This window comes from Molossus molossus, unplaced genomic scaffold (genome assembly GCF_014108415.1).
Source record: "Molossus molossus isolate mMolMol1 unplaced genomic scaffold, mMolMol1.p scaffold_m16_p_14, whole genome shotgun sequence".
In the NCBI taxonomy this organism is placed as follows: Eukaryota; Metazoa; Chordata; class Mammalia; order Chiroptera; family Molossidae; genus Molossus; species Molossus molossus.
Window position 1 is genome coordinate 8,267,261 of NW_023425349.1, and position 13,719 is coordinate 8,280,979.

Genomic DNA, 13,719 nt, shown 5'->3' on the forward strand with positions numbered 1-13,719 from the left:
CCAAGCCATCATTCTGTCACCTTCCTGAGAAAGGGCTCGTGGGCTGCTTGCCACAGCAAATAGCCCGCTTCTAAGTGACCATGCGTGACAGAATGTCTCAGTTTCCAGGGGGCGCCAAGCCGAGCCAGCCCACAGCAAGTCCTTCTGGTCTGCGGAGAAACGCTCTGAGCACCCAGAGCACTTTCCTGAGCTGCAGTCATTCAGATGTGAACTTCCATCACCAGCACAGTGCAAGGAAGACGAAGGCCATGCTGGGCGTGAGCCACTGTGTCCGAGTGATAATTCTCAACACATCTTGGGCTCCTACTCCGATCACAGCCCTGCAGGGGAGGTGAATATGAAGGGAAGTGACATTCCAGCATCGCTTCCCAATTTACAAAGTGTTCTCAGGTCCTGGATCTTCACAGCATCCTGAGAAAGTGGTGGGCAGTTACCGAATCATTCTACGCGTACGAACAACCAGCGCTGAGTGACTTGCCCGACAAGGTCACATAACGCAGGGCCCTGCACAGTCCTATTGGGGTGCCAGTCACATATGTGTGCAGTGTGGCCACTCACAGTGGCTCTGTGTGATGGCCTACATGCTCCTGGCCCCAAATGCCCCATCAGTCACATGCTGAGCTTTCTTCCACGGGCTTCCTGTTGCCCCCAGGAGGGAACACTGGGCCTGGCCACACAGTAGCTCTGCGTTGCTAAATGAACAGGAGAAAACCATCTTTGTCTTCTCTCTGCCTGTGTTTAATTACACCCTCCTCGATTCAAAAGGGATTGAAGGCAGCCTCCAGCCTCTCTACACACAGTCTCTGCCTTCTCAAGGTGCCCGCAGTTGAGATCTCTGCAACACAAAGTAGGAGGAGGAGAGCTTCTCCAGCTGGAGGGGAGTCAGAAAAGCCTCACGGAAGAGGCAGGCTGGGAACAGGCCTTCAAAGAGGAGAAGGTGGAGCCAGCAGACTGGCAGGGGCAAATGCACAGAGATGCAAAGGGGAGACCCAGGGAGAACCCAGGCTGGTGGATGCAGGTAAGGAGAAATAGCTGGAAGACACAGGACAGGTAGAGACTGGCCACTGACACGAGGCAGGTGAGGTCTGAATGAATGCAGTAGGCAGTGGGCTGGGACAGGGCACGAAGGTTTGATCTGAGGAGTTATGCTTTGGGGAAATAAGTCTGCCACCGGGGCAACTGGACTGAGGATAGAAAAGCCTGGCCAAGGAAGACAGCCGAGTGCAAGGCACCAGCTCCAGGTACCTGCCAGGTCTGAGCCCAGCCAGCCCGGGGGCCCAGCCCTGTGAGTGGGAATGCAGGCGGGCAGACAGGATCCCCCTTCATGTTCAGCTCCAGAAGACTGCCGGGGAACTGGACACAGCTATGGATGGACTCCAGAGTACACGATCTGGAGCCCAGCTCAGGGCTTTCGAGGGGGCTCTGTCTGCGAAATCCTAGAGGAGGTGCTTGCAGAGCGGACACCTCCAAGAGGCGAGAGTTCCCCAAGCGCCCCGCGTGTTTGCCGCACACGCTGTTCATTAACTCCAGTGACACGGCGACCGCGGCGGATGTATAAAAGCACATCCAATTAGCCAGGCCTACATGAATATTTGCACTCTTAAATCTTTTGCATTTTGAAAGGGTTAAAGCTTATTATTAGCGGATAATTTACAGTCCTTTCTCCCAGGAAAGGAATACTGCACAGCAAACGCCACATCCATTTCAATAATACATGTCACAGTCTGCGCCCAACATGTGCACAAAGGCAAAGGAGACAGACTTTCGGCATGTCCCACTCTGCCATCTAAACACAGGCTTTTTGTTTCTTAAGTGACGGAAGGTTTAATCAAGAAAGCAGGCAATTCATCAATCGAAACAAGGCAGCGTGCGTGCGCCTGACAGCACACACATGGTTGTGTACAGAGCAAACCTGGCCACCTGTCAAGTGCACCTTTTACATCAGGATATACAAATACACTGTGTGATCAATTCCCCATTCGCTCCGACTCATTTCTTCTTTTTCTTATTATATTTTTCTTTGTACTCGATTTTGTTGTCAGTCAGGGCAAGAATGGATGGATAGACAAGGGACGCAATGGCTGCTGGAGGTGACGATAAAAATGCATATGCCCTTAAAATGACTTATTTCCTCCTTGATTTGAGCACCATTATTATATATACATATACATACATATATGTGTGTGTGTTTCCATTTTTTTTTTTTTTTTTTTTTTGCACTTCATTCAGGAATTTCCCCATATCCTATTATCTGTGGCTGCGTCAAACAGATGGCCCCCTCTGGGTCCTTGCCGTCCTCCCCCACACTCCCCCACCACGTCTCCCATCAGCCTTGGGTGATTCTGACAATCCTCGGCGGGGGAGGAAGGACAGAGGGGTCGGGAACAAGGCCACGTAAGCCCCGCGAATGCGTCCATTACAGACAAAGGCCGGGGGATACCTGCGAACGCAGAGTTGCCCGAGGTGACTCAGGGCTTCCACCAGAAGCACTGGCTCTCTCTCACTTGTGGTCCCCACGACACAGGCACTGAACCCACGCAGGAGCTGACACCCCCACGCACGGGGAAACGAGGGCCGCGGGCACGCGCACGGGCGCGGGTCTGCAGCGGACTCCGTGCACGGTACCGCGGAGCAGGTGCCGGCTGGAACCTTCCGCAGCAGAGAGCGCATCCCCCACGCACCCCATTGTTCCACTTGCTGGCCTTCACCTTCCAACCCGGCTCTGCTGCATGCACATTACAGTCTTAAGTTTATTTTCGATTTTCCAGGTGAGATTTTTTCCCCCTAATTAGAAGGTAGAAATGTAATCACTCCAAGTGAAAGGACACTATGTTTACAGTTGTTTGGTATGCTGCAGATGAATTTTCAAAGGATCCAATCTTAAAATATACAGGGGTTTTTTTTTTTTTTTTCCCCTCCATAATAAGATGAAGAGCTGGTGGCAGAAATTTTATCCAATTGGATGAAATATATAAATCATGAATTTCATAATACTGATAATTAAATGTCCATCTTCCAATTTAAATGAGGACTAGATTAAAACTGCATGGAGAAGGCTGATATTCAGAAATCATTAATTATTTTTAATTGCTTTGCGCTTTCCTGGCCTGATGTCAGTTACATGGCTCATACACGGTTCTGTTTCAGATAAAATCCTCCTCCACTCTGTAGGAGAGTCGTGAGCTCAACTGATGAGCTGATGGACTCGGGCTTGTCCACGCTCACACGTTTCCTGGTGTCAAACATCTTGAACGGGGACTGGTTTCTAAGAGGGAGCAGCTGTACAAGGCAATAAGCTGGCTTTTCCAGCAATCAAAAAAGAAAACTAAAAAAAAAAAAAAGCTAGCAGCAGGGTGACTACGCCCCACGGTCCACCAGGTTAGTTCCAGGTCACGGCTTTTGTCCTGGAGCCCTTCCCCCTCGAACGGGACGATGTGGTTAATAGATTACACGGTCAGCCTGCTGCTGATGGAAACATGAAGACGTCCGCGTGGCAACCTGCCCGCGAACCGACGGGGAAGGAACCGAGCCCCACGGCTCCCTGCATGGTGAGGCCTCAGGGTACTTCAGCACCGTGGCGCATCCTGGATTCGGGGGACACGTGAAATTTTCAGTTTGACTACGTGCCTGTTTGAATATGCATTTGCTTAATTTTACTATTTTATACTACCATGTCAATTTTTTCAAAAGGGAGAAAAGTAGTTTTGGGGGTAAAAATTCTTCACCTGGCTCTATACATCAGTTTATAACAACCATCACACAAACAAAAGACTAGCCCAGATTGGTTTCCCATAGCAGTCACCTGTTCACAAGGTAAAACCTGTCATTAGACTGACAACAGACATTCCTAGGTGAGAAGCAGCGACCCTGGTGCCCCAGGCTGAGTGCCCCTCACAGGGAGCTGCTGGACAGGTGTGTCCCGAGGCTGGACGGGACGGGGGAGGCGAGCTCCTCCCTCCTGGCAGCCCCCGAGGTCTCCAGTCCCTAAGGCACGTGGCATTCAGCACAGGAAGCATTTTACTCAACTCCCAAACATCTGGGGGTTCAAACAGGAACGCATCCCCATACACGGTCATTCGAGTGGGCCCTTTCTCAACGCACTGAGAGCGGTTATTTTGTTGTTCACCGCATCTTACGGGGCCAGTTTTATGAGGAAGAATTCAGGGAAAGGGACAGTCGGGTTTCTTCCTGAGCAACCGGTTTGTTTCATGTTGTCCACACAGAAGCCGTACTGGCCCAGAACTGAATCCAGAGCCCCTTCCCCAACAGCTGCACTCTGCTTTCCTGTCCTATTTTTTCATTCCCATTTTTATTTTGCTACATGTATGTTGGGATTTACCTAAATCTTTCTGAAACAGGTGAAATAGAAATGGATAAATGGTCAGACATCTAAACATCTAGAAATTCTAAGGAAAAAAAGGTAGGATGCCATCAATTGGGAACTAAAATAGAAGAATTTTCAGGAGACATAAGATATTCTTAAAAAGAAAACTGACGACCACTAAGAGTCCTGACAAGGACACTGAGGAGTGGGGTTTGGGGTAGAATCTAGAGAGACCACATGGCCCCGAAAAGAGCCCTCCCAGGACGGGGGAGGTTAGGACACGTAACAGAAGTCAGAACATCTCCAGGAAAGCTGAGCCAGCATTTACTGAAAGAAAGGACAATTTAAAAAGTGGTTTAAAATTATGTTTAAAGCATCAAAATGTTTAAAGCTCTATGAGAGAGCGTAATTGCCAACGATACATCAGATATGGGGTTAATTTCCAAAATATATAGAGTACTCATACAACTCAACAAAAGGAAGACAAAGAACCCAATTAAAAAATGGGCAGAGGACCTAAATAGACATCTCTCCAAACAGGACATACAAATGGCCAAGAGACATATGAAAAAATGCTCAACATCACTAATCATCAGAGAGATGCAAATTAAAATGACTATGAAGTATCACCTCACACTTGTCAGAATGGCTGCCATCAACAAATCATCAAACAACAAGTGTTGGCGAGGGTGTGGAGAAAAGGGGACTCTAGTACACTGCTGGTGGGAATGCCGACTGGTGCAGCCACTGTGGAAAACACTATGGTGTTACCTCAAAATATTAAAAATTGAACTGCCATTTGACCCAGTGATCCTAATTCTAGGAATATACCCTAAGAAGCCTGAAACACCAATCAGAAAAAATATATGTACCCTTATGTTCATAGCAGCACTATTTACAATAGCTAAGATCTGGAAACAGCCCAACTGTCCATCAACAGATGAGTGCACACAAAAACTGTGGTACACAATGAAATACTATGTACTCAATGAAATACTATGCAGCTGTAAGAAAGAAAGATCTCTTATCCTTTGAGACAACATGGAGGGACCTGGAGAGTATTATGCTAAGCTAAATAAGCCAATCAGAGAAAGACAAATACCACATGATCTCACTTATTTGTGGGATACAATGAACAAAATAAGCTGATGAACAAAATAGACCCAGAGACATAGAAAGGAGTAGGGTTCAGACTGACAAACCTCAGAGGAAAGGGGGTGCGGGGGAGGGATGAGATAAACCTAAGAACTTACATGCATGTATGCATAACCAATGGATACAGACAATAGTGCTGTGGAGGTGGGATGGGGAGGAGGGTGTCTAGGGGAGAAAAAGGAGAAACATCTGTAACAAAAAGAAATTAATAGCCCTGGTTGGTTTGGCTCAGCGGTTAGAGCATCAGCCTGCGGTCCAGAGAGACCCGGGTTCAGTTCCCACTAAGGGCACGTACCTCAGTTGCAGTTTGTCCCTGGCCCTGGTTGGGTCGTGCGGGTGGCAGCCACTCGATGTGTCCCTTTCAGGTCGATGTTTCTCTCTCTTGCTCTCTCTCCCTCCCACTCTATCTTAACAAAAAAATGGAAAAATGTCCTCAGGTGAGGATTAAAAAAAAATTAATTAATAAATAAATAAAATAAAATTATGTTTAGAGAAAGAAGAGTAAGAATGAGGGCACCCACTGCTTAGGGCAGATGACAAAGACCAGGCATCGGCAGACGTTTGCTGTAAAGGGACAGACAGTAAATATCTCAGGTTCAGTGGGCCTTACAGTCTGCTGCAGACACTCAGCTCTGCCACTGTTGTGTGAAAGCAGCTACAGCCCTGGCTGGTTTGGCTCAGCAGTTAGAGCGTCGGCCCGCAGACCAGAGAGACCCAGGTTCGGTTCCCACTAAGGGCACGTACCTTGGTTGCAGTTTGTCCCCGGCCCCAGTTGGGGTTGTGTGGGTGGCAGCCAGTTGATGTGTCTCTCTCACATTGATGTTTCCTTCTCTCTCTTCCTCCCTCTCTCCCTCCTGCTCTATCTGAAGATAAATGCAAAAAAAAAAAAAAAAAAAAAAGTCCTCGGGTGAGGATAGAAAAAAAAAGCAGCTACAGATCAGTTGTAAAGGAACGAGCATGGATGTGTTCTAATAAAACTTTATTTAGCCCTGGCCGGGTGTCTCAGTTGGTTGGAGCATTGTCCTGTACACCAAAAGGTTGGGGGTTCGATTCCCAGTCAGGGTACTTCCTAGGGAGTGGGTTTGATGCCCTGTTGGGGCACCTACAGGGAGGCAACTGATCAATGATTCTCTCTCACACTGTTTTTCTCTCTCTCTCCCCCTTCGTCCCTCTCTAAAATCAATAAAAACATATTCTTGGGTGAGAATTAAAAAAAAAAAAACTATGAACACTGGAACTTGACTTTCATATAATTTTCACATCACTAAATATTACTTTTTGATGTTTTTTTCAACTACCTAGAAATATGAACTCCTCCTCAGCTCACAGGCGGTGGGTGAGATCGGCCCACAGGCTGCAGTTTGCCGACCGGAAAAGAGACCAAGGGAGCCAAACCAGGCAGCTACCTGGTATTTCTATCTCCCCCTCCACGGAAAAGCATCCTCAAACCCTAAGGAGCTGGACAGCATGGTGGCGTGGAGGGTGAGGAGCGAGAAAGGCGAGGGGCTGGCTGGGGCGCCAGGTGCTTCACACGCGGACCTGCCGGCCCACAGTGGCTGCAAAGGATGCCGACGGAGCTGCAGGCGGTGGTCTTGGAGGAATGTCAGTGGACAGGAGGTTCCAGGGGGCTGGACAACAGGACAAACTGTGTTCTCAGAAAGGAGCAATGAGAAAATGACTGATCTGGGCCTGAGAGTGATTTCCAGTAGAACCTGAAAGCGGACTACGCGTCAGGAGTGGGAGCACTCAGAGACCGTGACCACGGGGCCAGCAAGGCGGCCAGGAACCGCCAAGTTAACACCAGCGCTGTACTTTTCCTTATTACAAAAGCCACGCATGTTGTCAAAGAAAAATGAGACACTGCGAAGAAGCAAAAAGAAGAAAAGGGCAGGAAGGTCCAGGGACAGCCCCTTTAAACAGCTTGGCATGCGCCTTCCAGACATTTTAATGAGATCACACATTGTTCATTATGTTTTGTCACTTAATACTTATGCACATATTCTCATCTAAATCATTTCTGATGCCTGAAAAGTTAAGGCCATTGTATAGATGTTCATAAGTTAACCGTTTGCCTATGTTTTAGGTGTTTAGGAAATGCATCCCCCCCCACCCCTTTTTGGGGGTATTATTTTTTAAAAGTAGCAGCGCTCATCCTTGCAGATACATATTTTTACACACTGTGTATTTTCTTGGAGAGGAACATTCCCAGAGGAAGTGTGAGGATCAGGGCGTGCTTCACCCCATTTTAATTAGGGTACACGATGGCAGAGCAAGGGGCAGAGCTTCTCGGGATTTCAGCACTGAGCTGGCAGAAGCTCCTCGCCCCACTTCTGGGCGCAGGACACCACTGGCCGCACCACGTAGAACAGCTGTCACGTTTGGCAGACAACACGTCGTCCCCCAAGGGCTGGACGGATCTGAACATACAGGAAGACAGAGCAAGGGAGGAAAGGACCTCGAAGATGTGGGATGAGCTCATGGCAGCTGGTGGCCCCAGACACTGGAGGCGTTTGAGCAGCGAAATCAGGATGGGCATCTGCCCCAGAGGTCACAGAGGGCACTCCTGGCCTAGGGAGACACTGGGCTCAACGCTTTCCTCCTTTCTTCCTCCCTTCCTTCCACAAACACTTCATGAGCACCTCTGGTGCTGGGGACAGAGCCACCTACTCTCTCCTTGGTCTCTCCAGCAACTCTGAGCAGCATCTTCCTTTTTGCAGGTGGGGAATAGAGGTCTCAGTGAAAGGTACAGGAGAAGGGATCTATCAAGAGGTATGCCCTTGGGAGAATATTTAAAAGTAAATATTACTTCAATAACCATACAGACAGATTAAATGTGGGCCACTTTCCCTGATTCTAATGACACTGTTTGGAGATCTACTCATCTTAGGAAGGACTGCAGACTAATCACATATTTTCAGGAACGAACCAGAGCACACCAGGAGTTTGTACCAAAGGCTTAGCCCTGAAGTCTGCAGTGAGCATGTGCCGGAGCCGTCCGGAAGGAGCACATTTGGATGATTCATTTCATTACCAGCAGAGCTCCAGCCACCATGGCACTGGGCACTGGGCAAGGGCTAGGGCCTGGGGCACGCTTTGCCTTGACTGTTTTTGGAATAAACCACTGAAACCTTAACTTCACAATACCAAACTGAGACATGCCACTCAGTGCCAAATACTGTTTATATGGGGGAGGGGAGGTCTCTGCTCCCTTCCAGCCAGAACGACTGGCAGGCAGGCTGCTGGTGGGTAGACGGGCAGGCTTCCCAGCTGCACCATGGTTGCCCAGTGCTGAGCTTGCAGGCCTTATGGAGCCAGCCGGTCCTGCGGGGTATTTCTGGCAACAACACAACAAAGCATTCCTGGACCCTGGCAGAGCAATTTGGTGCCTGCAGCCGCTGAGGAGGCCGGAGCTGCCTGCTGCTGTGGGCTGCAGACTCAACTACCTCCGTTTGGAAGATAAAATCCAACTGACTGCCATTTACATAAATGTAACAGGAAGTTTCTGAATGGCTTCCCCTGTGTCTTGAGGCTGTTACCTCGGTATTGCTAAACTAACAGCTGAAATGAACCCAGACAACACCTCATCAAAGCCAGGGGGTGAGGAAGCAGTGGTCCAGAGGCAGACAGGCATATTCCTGCCAAACCAGAGGAGATTTCACTCTGTGGGCCCTTTTCTGCAGAAACGTCAACAGCTGGGAAAGCCATCAGAGAACCCAGGTAAGGGGGGGTAGCCGAACACTCTGCTGGAGAAAGATTTGCAAGCTGGAGGAAAAAGTCATCTGCTTTGACTGAGCCTTCCTTATGTGCATGCGGAACGGGGCCGCCCTGCAGGAGTTCACAGGCCTGTTCTGCCACGAAGCATCTGGGGAAATGGTCAGCTCCGCTACAAAATAGGTCATCTTTCCACACTTGTTATGCTCCTTGTCGACTCTGCTGAAATAGCCACAGCACAAAAGCAGTTCTCCTTGGGGATGCTTTTCTTAGACAACATGTTCCCTCGACCCTCTGGGGGCCGGCTCCGGGAACAGCCCTGCCCCTGCCTTCCCCCAGCAGGTGTGCCACCCAGAAACGGAACAACTGGCTTTTGCTTTTACTTCCAAAGCTATTAGGGAGTGATCATAACAAGAAAAACTAATACTGACACGAATTACACCATTGTTCTATTTCATCTATTTAGTAACCTGAAGTCGCAATTTTTAGAAAAAAGATTACCTTTTAAATAACCGATTCATTATGGTACATGAATGAATGCCATGTTCCCGTGTTCAAAATGTCACTCACCATTAAGGGTGTGCGCTGGTAAGTGGCACCGCTTTGCCACTTCCCCCTTAGATACAGACACCCTGACTGGAGGCCCAGTATAATCGGAGGCGAGTTTGTGGGTTTCCTCGGCTCTTAGCAAGTCACCTGCCTTGCCAGGCACCTAATGAATCTCAATTCCATAATAAGGCTTGTAAGTTTCCCCTCCCTGGGTGAAGGTGGAAAGGAAAACTAGGACTGATGAAGTTCCTGCCAACGTAACACTATCAATTTCAAGGCCGAGTTCAGAAATCACAGACTCCCACGATGGGGTGATTGGGGGACCGCCAGTGCACCCTCTGGCTACAAACCTGGCTTTGAGAAATCAGAGGTGAGGACAGGCCTGGATACAGGAGGGTGAGCAGACCGGGCCCAGCCTCTGTGCCGCCCCGGGTGCCCATGGGAAACCGGCCCTGGCCCTGGCAGGTGAACAATGCGGTGACTATTCTCTGGAAACCTCCCTTCAAGCTTGTGAAATCTACACATTGTTTTTCATCATTAGTTTCAAAACATGCTGAGTATGTGGCCCTCCTCTAAGCGCTGCGGTGACACGAGGAAAGGGGAGGCCTGACCCCTGCTGGGAACAGGACCCCTGCAGGGAAGGAAGAGGTAAGACATGCCACGGAAGCCAGGAAACACATCAGGGAGGCGGCGCGCACCGGCGCGGCAGCTGGCGTTGGCAGGGGCCCCACGTACCTGATATGGCATACAGATTGGAGTGCTGGTACTCATAGTCGGCCCGAGTGCTGTTCCTGCCTCGGAAGGTGGCAGGGAGCGTTAGAGAGATGTGCCTGAGAGAGAGACAGAGGAGAAAAAGAGGTTACAGGGTGTACGAAGCATCCCCCAAGGCTCAGAGAGCACCCGCTGCCATTGAGCCCACAGCAAAGCGGAGCAGCAGTGGGCACCCCTGGCGAGCAGGACTTCTCCACCAGCCTGAGCTCCCCCAAGGAGTTCAGAAGTTTCCAGACATCAGCTGCCATACTGGGAAGGACATCCAAGAGGAAGAAAGGGTTTTCCAGCCTATTGCATGTCCAAGGTGCTTCAAGGAGCTGGGCCACTTAGCCCAGGTCTCTGCCCACAAGGCAAAGAGGACCAATGGGGCCAGAACACTCGGGCTTTGGACATGAGCCTTAGTCGTTACACCGTCTGGGTTCCACTGTCATCCACTGGCTTCCACACCTGCCCGCAGGGCCGCTGAGGGTAACAGCTCAGGAAGCACTTTGTGGATGAGAGTGTTGGGTATGGTTACCACGTGAGTGCAGGAAGCCAATGATCACAGAGGATGGGAAGGGCATACTCGGAACTGTCTGCGTGTTCCCCCTCCGGCAGGAGCGCACAGTAGGTGCTCAGGTAAGCACATTCGACTGATCAGCATGTCTCATGGCGCAGGCGCTGGCCGTTAAAGCCACAGTGCACACGGAGCATATGTGAATATCCAATCAAGCGAATAACCCATTTGGTGTGGTTGTCAGCTGCTTTTAGCAGATGCGAAAACGGAAGATCCAAATAACAGAGGAAATATTTAAAACCCCACAGGTCTGAGGGAAAAACAACACCCAAAACCTCTCTGCTTGGTATGAGTGGGGTTGGTTTGAAACAGCTCAGCACTGAGCTGTAAGCATTTGCTACACAAGAAAGCTGTATGTTTTCCACGCTGCCTTTTTCACACCACACGTGGGTGATGTCCTACAACCACTCTTGCACATGGACTCCCAGGGGGAAGGGTCCTCTGGGCGGGGCCCATGCCCACAGAGCCGGGAGCGCACAGAGCCTCTGGGGACAAAACAGGCGCTGCGGACAGTAGAGGCATTTGGTTTGCCGGCGGCGGGGTGAGCCCTGACGCTGTGCCCGGCGGCGGGGTGAGCCCTGATGCTGTGCCCGGCGGCGGCGTGAGCCCTGACGCTGTGCCCGGCGGCGGCGGGGTGAGCCCTGACGCTGTGCCCGGCGGCGGCGGCGTGAGCCCTGACGCTGTGCCCGGCGGCGGCGGCGGCGGCGTGAGCCCTGACGCTGTGCCCGGCGGCGGCGGGGTGAGCCCTGACGCTGTGCCCGGCGGCGGCGGGGTGAGCCCTGACGCTGTGCCCGGCGGCGGGGTGAGCCCTGACGCTGTGCCCGGCGGCGGCGGCGGGGTGAGCCCTGACGCTGTGCCCGGCGGCGGCGGCGTGAGCCCTGACGCTGTGCCCGGCGGCGGCGGCGTGAGCCCTGACGCTGTGCCCGGCGGCGGCGGCGTGAGCCCTGACGCTGTGCCCGGCGGCGGCGGGGTGAGCCCTGACGCTGTGCCCGGCGGCGGCGGCGGGGTGAGCCCTGACGCTGTGCCCGGCGGCGGCGGCGGGGTGAGCCCTGACGCTGTGCCCGGCGGCGGCGGCGGGGTGAGCCCTGACGCTGTGCCCGGCGGCGGCGGCGTGAGCCCTGACGCTGTGCCCGGCGGCGGCGGCGTGAGCCCTGACGCTGTGCCCGGCGGCGGCGGGGTGAGCCCTGACGCTGTGCCCGGCGGCGGCGGCGGGGGTGAGCCCTGACGCTGTGCCCGGCGGCGGCGGCGGGGTGAGCCCTGACGCTGTGCCCGGCGGCGGCGGCGTGAGCCCTGACGCTGTGCCCGGCGGCGGCGGCGTGAGCCCTGACGCTGTGCCCGGCGGCGGCGGCGTGAGCCCTGACGCTGTGCCCGGCGGCGGCGGCGGGGTGAGCCCTGACGCTGTGCCCGGCGGCGGCGGCGTGAGCCCTGACGCTGTGCCCGGCGGCGGCGGCGGGGTGAGCCCTGACGCTGTGCCCGGCGGCGGCGGCGGGGTGAGCCCTGACGCTGTGCCCGGCGGCGGCGGCGGGGTGAGCCCTGACGCTGTGCCCGGCGGCGGCGGCGTGAGCCCTGACGCTGTGCCCGGCGGCGGCGGCGTGAGCCCTGACGCTGTGCCCGGCGGCGGCGGCGGGGTGAGCCCTGACGCTGTGCCCGGCGGCGGCGGCGTGAGCCCTGACGCTGTGCCCGGCGGCGGCGGCGGGGTGAGCCCTGACGCTGTGCCCGGCGGCGGCGGGGTGAGCCCTGACGCTGTGCCCGGCGGCGGCGGCGTGAGCCCTGACGCTGTGCCCGGCGGCGGCGGCGGGAGCCCTGACGCTGTGCCGCCCACCAGCTGGCTCACCGGGCAGAGGGCTTCACTGAGCACTGACTGTGCGCTCCGGGCTGTAGGGGAAGCAGCAGGCACCACGTGCACACGTGCCCACCGGGTAGTGAAGGCACACGGCGCTCACTGAAGGTGCAGGGTGGGCTCCCTGAAGGATCTCTCAGGTGCAGGGGACAGAGGTGCAGGAACAATTGCCCTGCAACATGACCTGCTTGGAGGAGAACACAAACTGGGTGCTGAGTGAGCACCAAAGGAAGGGACACATTCGAATAAAGGGAGCACAGCTCCTTGTGACATTTTCTCGGAGGAGGCTAGGGGTGCTAACGGAGTAGGAGGGACTCCCTGGGAGTCGGGGAAAGCCGAGCCCTGGTGCAGGGTAGGGTTCACATGGGACACCAAGCTGGACCAGACAAGCCAGGGCCGGAATGGAAGGAGGTCTGAGTTCTAGCACGAAGATGAAGGGTCCCAACTCTGCTCGCCCCTCACAGCCCAGATGAAGGCATCGGAGTCGCCTGAGAACTTGCTAACAATATAGATTCAGGACCCCGACCCTGGAGTCCGGTTCAGTGGGCCTGGGGTGCATCCAGAAATCTATTTGTAACAAGCTCCAGCAGTGACTACAGACTGGCCAGCTTGGGGAACCGGAGAGGGTGAGGAGCAGCTGCAGAGGGGTTTTAAGCAGTTGATCAATGCCTCTGACCACAGCACTTAGTCAATGAAGCTGAGCAAACACAAGAATGAATTATTGACTGTGGTTGTGGTTGAGCAGAGCTAAAATGATGACAGGTGACCCTGCCGAGAGTGCCTGCCATGTGCCAGGCCCTGGGGTATGTGGGT

General features: G+C 53.2%; 1 protein-coding gene across 2 annotated transcripts in view; it reads right to left on the minus strand.

The window, feature by feature from the left end:
• The window catches only part of MVB12B (multivesicular body subunit 12B), a 160,480-nt gene that overhangs the window by 59,190 nt on the left and 87,571 nt on the right, over positions 1-13,719 (minus strand). For both annotated transcript variants that reach the window (XM_036261138.1, XM_036261139.1), the window contains exon 7: positions 10,475-10,569. In XM_036261138.1, the coding sequence (XP_036117031.1) occupies positions 10,475-10,569 (95 nt within the window). The remainder of the gene's footprint in view (positions 1-10,474; positions 10,570-13,719) is intronic.